At 40.7% G+C, this 11,985-nt stretch overlaps 1 protein-coding gene across 5 annotated transcripts in view; it reads right to left on the bottom strand.

Moving 5' to 3' along the window:
* bin1b (bridging integrator 1b) overlaps positions 1-11,795 on the bottom strand; it is a 21,700-nt gene extending 9,905 nt beyond the window's left edge. For 2 of the 5 annotated variants that reach the window (XM_078243705.1, XM_078243704.1), the window contains exons 1-6: positions 11,341-11,795; positions 3,527-3,607; positions 3,246-3,300; positions 3,066-3,160; positions 1,873-1,968; positions 1,637-1,744 (exon numbers count right to left, since the gene is read on the bottom strand). In XM_078243705.1, the coding sequence (XP_078099831.1) occupies positions 1,637-1,744; positions 1,873-1,968; positions 3,066-3,160; positions 3,246-3,300; positions 3,527-3,607; positions 11,341-11,421 (516 nt within the window). In that variant the 5' untranslated portion in view covers positions 11,422-11,795. The remainder of the gene's footprint in view (positions 1-1,636; positions 1,745-1,872; positions 1,969-3,065; positions 3,161-3,245; positions 3,301-3,526; positions 3,608-11,340) is intronic. The other 3 variants (XM_078243707.1, XM_078243706.1, XM_078243708.1) reach the window with 2 other exon arrangements.
* Positions 11,796-11,985: the final 190 nt, after the last annotated feature.

The following is an 11,985-nucleotide window of genomic DNA, read 5'->3' as shown; positions in this document are numbered from 1 at the left end:
CCAGAGAAACGGGAGAAGATGGCTGGCGAAATTCACAAGTTCACGAAAGGTTGGTATCTCGTCAACACCTTTACACAATCGCACATTAAAAAGTGCTATAAAAATATTTTATATTCTGAATACAATGTTGTCAGTGTGTTAATGTTGAAGTCCCGACCTGACTCTTGGCAAACAAGCGATTGCGCCCGCTTTAGAACGTGAACTAGTCGCAGGTTTGCGGTAAAATGCAGTTGGGTTGTCGAGGTCAAAACACTATATGTAGCAGCTGTGAATCAAATAAACTTAGTATAAATAATGTTATGTCATTTTTTTACTCTTACACTGAAAAAGGCACGTGTTGAGGATGAGGACCAGCCTGAACCAGCGGTATCGATCTGAAACAGAGCTGAACAATCCGACCAGTGGAATTAGTTATGTTATTAATTTGCTTACAATATTTTCAGGCTTCAACCAGTGGAAGTCAGGGAGAGAGAGAGAGACATTCATTAGGCATTGAAGCAGGAGAGGAGGACAGCATCCAACAGCGTGTCCTCCTCAGTTTTTGATACTTGATTGTATGAAAATAAATATCTCCCCCACATGACACAAGTGTTGTCTTTTCCTAGTTTTAAAGGCTGCATTACAGTAGAGCGATATCATTTTCTGAACACACCAGACTGTTCTAGCTGCTCTATTATTTGCCTTTATACACATAGTTATTATATCAACATAACGATAATGATGATTATTTATCAAAAATCTCTGTGTGCATATTTTGTTAAAGCACCAATTGTCAACCCTAGAATATCGCCACAATATCGACATTGATGTATTTGGTAAAAAATATCGGCCAAACTCTAGGCGAGACGAAACCGTTTTCGAACGTTGCATAAAAAGTTTCAGCAGTCTGAACTGGCCCGTCTCAGTTTTACTCAAACCAGCTGATGGTGTCGCTGTGACTCAGCTGTCGAGTCTCCAGAGGCTGGTTTTAGAACGAATGGGACGTCACCTGTTTCTACAGCCAATAGAGAAGTCAGCTGCTCAAGTCAGCTACAAAATATAGAAATAAAATGATCTATAATCCATTTCATTTCTATGTTACAAACTGTCAGCTGGTGGAAATGGCAGAGTTTTAGACGGAGGCTCAACGAGCGCCTGCGAGCACCGTATGTGGTGGAGCGAGCTAGAGAGTGACTGAAGAGAGGGAGCGGTGTTAAAACAAAGCAGAGAATCAGAGGAATAAAACAAAGTATTTCACCATCACTATCCTCATTCATATTTTAAGATGCTACAAATGATATCCAGCTACAAAAAAAGCCTGAAAGTCAGAAGTTAGAACGTAAGTACATAGTCGTTGCTATGGAGATGATACATTGTCTCGTCTTGCGTCGTCTCATTGGTGTACACTGGCAGATTTCTGAGCATTGCAGACCGACGCGTTACAGTAGCTTCAAGTTTCAACTCATCTCGTCGCCAATCTTTGGTCTGAACTGGGCTTTAAGGTAGTATGAATTATCCGTGCAATGAGTAACTCATACCACCTTAAGTCAAAAGCTATGCCTTTAAACTTTAGTATAAGCAGCAGAACACACACACACACACACACATACACACACACACACACACACACACACACACACACACACACACAGGTTACCTTGGCGATCTTGGCCTCGTCCTTCTTCTTTCCTTTCTGTAAGGAGCTGAAGTGATGCCGGGCGCTGTCGAAGTCCACCATCTTCCTGTCTCGCTTGGCTATACGAGCCTGCAGCAGAGCGCAGGTCAGATTATTGTTGCTTTTTTATTAATAATCAGGAAATCTTTAACGCTTTAAACCCAATCATGTGATTAGAACATAGAAATATCTTGTTTTATTGTGACAAAACCCCCCACCTTAATATCAGGAAACTGAGTCAGGTACGAGTCCAGAGTGGTCATAGATTTGTCCATGATGTTCTGGTGGTAGTCCAACCACAGAGTGTCTGTGTCCTGAAATGCGTTTAGAGATAAAAAATAGATTAGACATTGATTGATGCATCACTTTGATGTTGCAGCTGGTAAAGATCAGATTTCACGTTTCTACGGGTGTATTCTAGCTGTCTGGTCTAAAACCAGCCACTACTTCCTCTACTGCAGAGCTAAACCAGTGTTCCCCACAAGAAGTTAAACTGGAAACCAGAATAACTCGGCTTTGGGAAACACTGGATGCTATCTGTCTTTTACCTCCAAGTTATTGTCCATCTCCTTCTCTATCATCTCCTTCAGGGTGGAAGGAGACACGCATGCAGTTAAGAAAAAGAAAGTGTGTTAGCAGGTAGAGAAAGAAGGAAGAGACACCGGAGACATAAAGAATGAGTCAATGAGTCTCCCTGAAGCCAAGCAGGGACTTCAATTGATTTATCTCAGGTGATTTCAGCCGATACATTTGTGGAAGAAACCTAAGGTTTTAAATATTCATTTAAAAAAAAAAAAAGGCGTCAAACACACGCATGGAAGGATTACTGAACGGGGCCAGGGGCCAGGGGCCCTCACTCACAAAAGACGCAAAACGAAATGACCACAAGAAGGTGCAAAATGACTAAAAACAGATACAAAATGACCACAAGAAGGTGCAAAATGACCACAAAAACATGCAAAACAACTGAAAATAGACACAGACAATAGACAACATGATGCAAAACAAATATATTGTAGATGCAGAACAACCAAAAAATGACCACAAAGTGTAAAATGACAAAAAAGGTAAATGCCTAAAAATGGAATTAAAACGATCACAAAGAAAAGTAAAACTACTAAATATAGATGCAAAACAATCACAAAAAGGGACTAAAATGGACTTTGAGACTCTTGTGCCCAAGGAAACATTTCCACGTTTAAAAATTATTCAGCCTACAGTGAAATCTGCGACTTTTTTTCACATTTTTTAAGATGCACAAATCCGGATTTATATTTCTTCTCAAGACGAGATAAAGAGTACGTCAGAGACGGTCATGGTAAGAAGAAAAAAAAAAAAAAAGAGAAAGTAAATGCTCACTAATTCTTTTACTGTTTATTTTGTGCATCAGTAAAGTGTTTCCTGGTCTCACCTCTATCAACGTGTCCATCTCCTCTTTGCCAAACCAGTCGGGTTCATACATCTCGGCCAGACAGTCCTGAAGCCGTCGAGACGCATCGTGCATCGCTGAAACACAGACAAGAGGATCAGCCACACTTTGCTTATATATAATGTTTGATGCCATGAATTACAGCCATATGTTCACACTCACTTTTCACTGCTACAAGGTAGGCTTTCATGTCTTTCTGCAGTTTGGTTCCTTCTGTCTGAAGGAGCAAACACAGCCGCTTAGAAAACATAATGGAGAAGAAAGTACTGAAAACTGTTATTAGAGAATTTCAGAAAAATTAACTTTTTAGAGAATTCAAATACAGTATCTCTAAAGAGTTAGAAATGTCTCTTATTTTTGACCTCTTGGCTCTCTACTGTCTTGCACTTGTCACTCGCAAGACTCAAATCCTGATTTTAAAAAGGAGGAAAATGGCTCCTGACCATCTGCTTGTTGAAGTTGGCCACCATCTCCTCAAAGGCGGCATCTCGAGTCTCGTCTGCTTTGCCGAGCTTCTGCAGGACCTGCAGAGGAGAAGACATACATGTGTTCAAAATCCCCAGAAACCCTTTTCAATGTGCTCAATGTGCTGCTGACAGTAATAAATACGTGGAATACATACCAATTACAGTGCTTTACTTTTCATAGCTGTGTACGAATAGTTCATCAAAGCAAACTGCATTACTATAATTAAACTGTCTTTGTCTTTAAAACTGGCAGCCAGGATATGGAGGTCAAAGGTCAAGCCCTCAGTGACCTGATGACATGTAGGAGAGAAATATTCAGCGCCAACTTGTAGAGCTGCACGTGTTCCTTCGAGATATCTGACAGCATTTAAATCCAGTCAACAAAGAGAGAGCTACAGCTTCCATCTTTGTCCTGTTTTAAACTTAATTATTATTAGTTATTAATAATTCACGACTGCAGTGACAGGAAGCTACTGATAAACTGTACATACATCATGATACATGCGTCTATTTTGTGTCTGTGTTTCTGTTCACAGACACACGTGGTGTAGTGAAGGTGAAGGAGAAGGAGGGATGAGAGAAAGAGAAGAAATCCGAAGACATTTGTTTTGCTGTTGGTTGGAAACGAGGTCAGCGGCTAATCTGAGCGTCCAGAAGCACCTGTCGCTCTAATCCTGTGACGGATACACAAACCACCATCAACACCACGACGGGGACTTCCCCATGCACACACACACACACACACACACACACACCTGCTCACCGAGCGTCCACACACTCACACTTCATATCATCACAGCCACAAGTATCACCAGCTAAATGTACTCAAAGTAGTGAGTAAGGGGGTTAGGGCAGGGGTCAGCAACCTTTACTATCAAGAGAGAATTCATAATGAAAGTAACACAGCTTATTTAAGTCAACAGTACTAATAGCTCCAAAATGAGCAATCATTATGATGGTGATGTTTGATGTTGAGGAGCATATCTTTAATTTTCTGAACAGTTACAATTTAATGATTCTTCTATGTATTTACCATCCGTGAACACCTTTCCACGCCTTACTATCTCCTGAGCTGCCACAAAACTAGCAGTAGTAGTGGAGTTTGGACATTTCCCAGATACCTTTTGGCAAAAGCAGTGTGCTTGTTCTGGAGATGTCTTTCAAAATGACTTTTTTTGTTGTTTGCTAATTTCTGGCCGCAGATGAAGCATAGCGGTAAGCCAGCAGCGCTGGTGTTTCCTTTACAGGCCTCAGTGTCTGTGGGCTCATAGTGCGCCAGTCAAATGCTTTGTGATGCATAGGGTTGGGTATCGTTTGGATTTTTACAATTCCGATGCCGAACCGGTACTTTTAAAACCATTCTGATTCCTAAACGATTCTTGAAAAACTGAAAAATGACATCAAAGAAAGGCTCTTTTATAGATGTGGGAGCCGTAATATGCTTTTACGTCCGTTTTGATGAGCCCAGAGGGAAAATATGGCATTTTAAAAGTAGCCTACATTTACGGTAGATAGCTACCGATAGACTACAAAGAAAGTGTGATGTTTTTACGTCTGTTTCGGAGCGACAGTGGAAAAATATTTCAGTCGACACATTAAGTAGAACCGAAATGAGGAAACAAAATTTGCGTTCTAATCCGGTCCGATTCCTACCGGTTGCGTAGAAACCGGTTCCATAGTGGAGCCGGGTTTCGGTACCCAACCCTAGTGATGCATGCAGGAGATCCATGTAAAGTCTGGAAATAATATATTCATGTGTCACTTAGGCAGTAAACTCGGGTGTAACAGGACATACTGTAGGTGTGTGTGTGTGTGTGTGTGTGTGTGTGTGTGTTTTGTCCGTCGGTGTTCAATTTCAACCCCCAAAAATACACCCGAAACTCAGACACAGAGAGAGTGTGGTATTAGGAGGTGAGGAGGAGGCGTAAGAGGGCTATAGATAGATACACACACACACACACACACACACACACACACACACACATGCAAACCCGCCCACAGCAGTGAAGCATGCTAGGAGTCCTGAGAGGGAGGGGGGCAGGACAGGTGTGCAGAGCAACTTTGAAGTTTGATAAATTTCGATTTGAAATACTAATCGTAGAAAGTCATAAATGTATTTCTGAGTGATTCAACAAACATCCAAATGGCTGCTTCAGTTTCTAATGTACTTGCAAAAAAACTGCATTTTATTTTGTGTTTTTAAATTTAGCACAAGCAGTGAACCTGGGGGCCTTTAGGGGCACCTGGGGGTCTTGCACTTTGCCGGTATAAATACTTTTCAACGAGACAGTCCTCCCCTGAAAAACGCCTAGATAAGTTGTTTGTTCAAGCATCAATTACGACCTATATTTACGTTTATAGTGGCTGTTTTAGTTGTGACAGCAGGAAGTAAGGTGAGGAAGTATAAGAGCGCCAAATGTCCTGGTAAGGATGCAGGTTGGGGGGGGTGGATGGGTCAAACAACCTCAGGACTTTCACCCAGGAGACCGGGGTTCATGTCTCATTTGAAAAGTAGGTTTTGTGCCTAAACCTAACCAAACTGCGACCATTTAGATATGAGGTTTTTTCAAACAGGAAAATGAGCACAACTTGTCTGTTTGTGATATTTATGTTGCTGTTAAAGACCTGTACTGTCTGTGATTTTTATTTCTGTCTAAGAGTGGAAAACGTTGCGCCCCTGTTGAGCAGGAGGTTTTGCCTCTGTGACTCCCAGCAGCACACCGGCTCTCCGGCTGCTCTCTAAAGGGCACCACCTCCCTTCTCCGTCACAGCAATCATCCGGATTCCACAGAAGGTAATTTTCCCAGCATGCTGTGCTGCACAGCTGACTGGTTCATGAGCAGGTGACGTTACATCACTATGACAAACACGGTGGCACCGTCAGCTGTCTGAATCCAATGATTCTTTCATTTTTACCTCTTCCTGCTCCCTCACTGGACAGGAGAGATGCTGGAGAGTTAAACCGTAGAGAAAGTGGGTGTAGCGTTGGATGAGGTGGAGGGTGGAGGGAGGGAGGGCAGCGTGCCAGCAGAAAGACAGCTGAAGCTGACACTCCCCTCCTCCACCTCCGCTGGCCTTCACAGGGAAGATGATACCCTGACCTTCCTCTTTACTCCAGCACTGCGACTAGGCGGCTCAGTGTCGCCTCAATGGCTTCCAAACGCTGCTTTTGTGTTGGATTTCAAGACCACATAGTTACATTTATACTTTTTTTACATCCTGAATTTCCCGACATAAATATCCACGAAAGAGAAAGAACTTTGAATTCTGTTTATGATTCCTGGATTTCAAGGCTTTGAGATGCATTTTAATGTGGGCCATAGCCAAGATTTCACAGCTACTAAGTCCAAATTCCTGCAGCAGAACCCGACACACCGACAGACTAAGGCTGTCCTCGACTAAAGAAATTCTTAGTTGACTAACATTCGTAGGATTTTGTAGTCTAATCGATGAGTCTAGTTGATTTAGTTAACCGACAGATCGGTACTGTCAATGTCAAACTTTCTCCACAAAGAATAATGCAAAAGCACCACTTTAATCATCACACACATCTTGTGTTTACCACAGATGTGCTCATAGTTTCTTGGAAATAATCCTTCAGCATGAAAAAGCATTTCAGTTATTCGACCTGTTTGACCATCCGTCAACCAAACTCGTTTACATTTTTTAGAGTATAGAGTAAAAAGAATACTAAATTCTTTCAGTGTGTGTTTCCCTGTGTTAAAAAAAACTAATATGTGCAATAAGTGTATAATCCCAGAATATAAAGTCGTTTTAAAGATGTCCAGGAGTAAAACCAAGACCTACAGCCCTGCTTTCTCATGACCTTTGACCTCTCGTAACTTCTGTAGCTTTTTTAATAATTTATAACTTGACAGATTCTTCTCTTCTGATTGGTTACTGTTATTGAATATTAATATATATTGATATTTATGAATTTAAAATCGCTGATTTTCCTTCAGAGAACTGATTTCTGATTCTCAGATTCTTCCTGTCTGGAAAAATCTGGATTAACCCAAACTGTGTTTAATTTACAATGAACATGGTACTGAGAGTTAGGTTGGATATTATTTAAGAAGAAGAAGTGAAACATCTGGTATTTTACCACTTCCTGATGAAACTGGGAACTGCACTTTGTTGAGTAAGATAAAAACTGATATTTTTATAAATAAGGACAAGAACTGAGTGGGCTGTTCACAGCTGGAGGAAAAAAAATCCTTACAGTTCATTATGAAGTATTTGAAATAAAGTAAAAGTACCTCTAATCGTGTAACTAAGGTGTATGTGAATGTTTTGCCAGATGTTTGGCATAACACCAAAATAAAAACTAAAACTGTAAATGCAGTAACCCCTAATCCAGATTAATAAAACAAAATATAATCAACAAATACATTATTATGTATTAAGATCAGACTTTTATTTGCATGCTGCCCATGAATATAAAATGAGCTCCACATTACCAGCTGCCACATTAAAGTAATGAACACATGAATGCATCAATAATTATCATAAATATAAAATAATTATTCTAAAATGGGTTGTTAATGAGTATGTTGGCATTCATGCTGCACAGGAGCGAGGGGCGGATGGACACACAAGAAATGTATTTTCAAGACATTTTAGGCTTTTTTCCGACGCTTTTGAATTTTCACAGATGTTTTTTTTTTTAATGCCTTGCCGCGTTTTTCGGAGGATTTGGTGCTTTTTTCTCGCTGTTTATTTTTTTTGCTGCTCTACATTACAAGAAATAGTTCCAGCACATAATATAACTTGTGATTTGTGTACAGATTGAACAAACCAAATAGATTGTGTTATTTAGTGATCAGGCAGGCTGTTCTCATGAAATATCTGTAGCTATATGTAGTTATATGTAGTTTTTTTTCTAATCTGAATTGTCTTGTCTATATCTGTCGTCGCCGCACGACGGTCACCTTTAGTTCAGCTAAACTTAACTGCAACAGCTGCCAAAATGACCAGGACCTCACGACAGTGTTGAAGTCGAGAACCAACCAAACCGAGACCAAGTCATCACCAAGACCAGAGTGTATCGAGACCGAGACATCACCAAGACTTTTAGGGGTTGAGACCGAGTCAAGACCAGACCAGTGCGAGTCCCACACTGCATGACACGATAAAATGTGGAAAATGCTAACCATAGGCACTCCTCAAATTGATCTGATAGATCCACATCCCATAAAAAAACACCCACAGAAAACAAAATAAGATTCTTCTTCATTCACATCTTTTATTGGCAGAAGTGTATCATGAGAAATGCCTTGATAAAATAATCAAAAGACAGCCGGGGTCTTAAAATAAAAGGCCTGACTCCTCTTTATCTGAGACCGAGACCAGACGGAGTAAACGTGCAGTTAATTCCAAGACGAGACCGGTCTTGAGACCTGGACCGATCTCGAGTACTACAACACTGCCTCATGGTGCTCTGTACCCGGCTCACAGTCACCTTTTCTCTGCTAAACTTAACTGTAAAGGCCACTAAACCTAATTTAATTTTGTAGGCTATCATACGAGTTGCTGTGGATACGTTTTCGTACAATATCATATGAACCCTTTCATGAGAATGCCTTGGCTCCAGCTAGCTGTTTCCCCCTGCTGCTTCCGGTCTTTATGCTAAGCTAAGCTAATCACCTCCTGCATGACTCCAGCTCTCTCAACACACACACACACACACACACACACACACACACACACACGAGTGACATTGGACTTCTTGGAAAGAAAGCAAATTTCCCAACTAATGCCGAGCAATTCCTTCCACCAAACCTAACGATTTAAACTTTTTTATATATATATATATATATATATATATATATATATATATATATATATATATATATTAACTTTAGGAACTAAATTCCAGACTTTAGAAGAAGGAGAGTGTCAGAAGTGTGTGTGTGAACTTCAGGAGGTTTTGAAACATGTACAGCTGCCACGAGGAATGAGCAGATACTCATCAGAGGAGCGTCGAGGAAGGACCTGCTAGAGTTACAAGCCTCCACCAACAGCTAGGAGTCTTTTTTTGGCCGATTTAAACTGGAAACAGACAGCGACTCATAAAGACAAACAAATTAAGAAGAATACGTGGTTTAAATCTCTGTGACTGACTGACAGCGCTCATGGTTGAGGTGATTAGAGTTTAAAACCTCAGCGGGCTTAAGCAACCCCAGTGATTAGGACAGACAATAATAACTCGCAGACAGAGAGCTGGACACACACTGTTGATCAGGTTTCATTCTCTCACTTTTACAGCTCCTCCGTTTGTCACTTTGTGTCGTATTCTTTTACTCTGCTAGTTGCAAATAAACATCTAACATTAAAGGTAACGGGTAAGCATTCTTGTGTTTTGCTTCTCCAACTGATCTGAATCGGCTGACTTTTACTTTGAAACCTAATTCTACTATTACTTTTTCACCGTTACTTTCGAGAACACAGTACTTTTACTTGAAACTGACAATTCAGATTCATTTAAGCACTTCTTCTTTGTAATATTGTCGTAACTTAATTTTAACACTATAACATTTTATCTGCTAAATATATGATAATTCTAACTACTTTCCACAGCGGTGCAGCTTGGATTGAGGGTTTTTGCTCAAGGAAGCTTTGGCAGTGTGCTGATCAAACATGCACACACTAAGAAACAAGGTTCTCTTAAAACACCATCATTAATTCCTAAATTTAGCTCTGAAAGCACAAGAAACAACTTAATTTAGATCAAAGTGTTTGTTACAATAGATCCTTCTAATTTGAAAGTTAATTGCCAACATACCACCTTAATTTGCTTAAACAAATCAAGTTGAATTAACAAATGCCCTAATTATCAATTTAAGGTATTGATCTTCAACCTTAAAATGTACCAAATACCATGAAAAGCACCTCGTACCTTAAAATGTGCTTCATTTTTGTGGGTCGACAGCAGATTTGGATTTAAAGGATGGACATTGCAATCAATAAAGGGATTAAACAGCTTTAAGGGGTAGAACCATCTTTAAAATACATCAAATAGTGTTAAAGACATTCCTGATTTCACACTGACTGAAAAAGAAAGACCCCCGAAGTGAATGGATGGCTTTAAAGAAACCACTAAAAGTGCCTAATTGTTGTTAAAGGGTCAATTTAAGGGTTTGTAAGGTAAAACTTGAGGGGTTTGGTGTTTAATAGTGACAGCTGGACACTAACGTTTCCCTTTTATTTACAGATTAATTTGAAATATTTCCGCAAATCCCTTAATAATTACTGAGGTGTTTATGTGTATAAGGTGTTATTAATGGGTTTTCTGCACAGTTTTAAGGGTTTTAAAGTACAAATTCAGGGTGCTTTTGTTCAATGTTACAGCGTTGACCCCAGTTTTGAGGTTGAGGTCAATTTAAATGTTATGGGGGTTTCCCCTTTTGCAAAAAATACACATTATAATAGTTTAATATATTACAATCCATAGGAAACTATGACTCTTAAGGTTCAAGTTGATAGATGTTATTGAGATTGTGACCCTTAAAACCTCTTCAACCTGCAGAGAACAAAATAAAAACACCTTAAGTATTGGTAAATGTCACAGGCTGGACCCCACATTTGGGTTTTTCAGGTAAAGGTTAATTTAAAACCCCCTTAAACTTACCCAGACACCCCGATACAACAACCCATCGATTCATACAGGTAGTGTGCCCTTATTACTGCGTAAAAGAGCAGTATTAGAAGGTAAAAAGTTGAGGATTAGGTTTCACAGAGACAGTGGGACATGGTGTCCTGCTGCCATGCGAGCTGAATGGAAAGTGTACCTTCTCCTGCGCCCTGGTGAGCCTCTTCTGGACGTTGCTGGCCAGCTTTCCGGCGGTGACCCCTTTCCCCATCTCGGCCATGTCGCGCGGCGTGCAGGGCTCCCCGGCGGTGTCAGGACCAGCGAAGAGAAAGACACACAGAGGGAGAAGGACACCCTGCTCTGGAAACCGACGGTGCGTAAAACCCTTCCGCGCGTAACTCTAATCCCGGTGACAGCTTCTTAAAGGTGCAATGCGTAATTTAATCCGGTTTATGTGTGACAGAAGAAAAATCCAACAAAAAGCAGGTGGAGTTTGGAAAGAAAAGCAGAGGGACAGATTCAGATATCGTCCTGTTCTCGGCTCTCTCTGTTAATTGATGGAGACTTGAGCTCGATATGGAGAGATATTAAGTTTCCTTAGTCACCCTCTTAAAGGCGCAGCAGGTCGGTATTATTAGCCGACATCTGTTGCATACATGCAACTGGTGTGTTGCTGTCTTTACACACGGCCTTATTTACGCACTCAGAGTCAGATGTGAGGGCTAAATCAGGCCTGATCCCCTCTGGAGACACATTCTTTAGCTGCACGCACGCACGCACACACACACACACACACACACACACACACACACACACACACACACACACACACTGACAGACATGC

The sequence above is a fragment of the Sander vitreus genome, chromosome 24, assembly GCF_031162955.1.
Source record: "Sander vitreus isolate 19-12246 chromosome 24, sanVit1, whole genome shotgun sequence".
NCBI lineage: Eukaryota > Metazoa > Chordata > Actinopteri > Perciformes > Percidae > Sander > Sander vitreus.
This window is presented reverse-complemented; position numbering and strand designations above follow the sequence as displayed.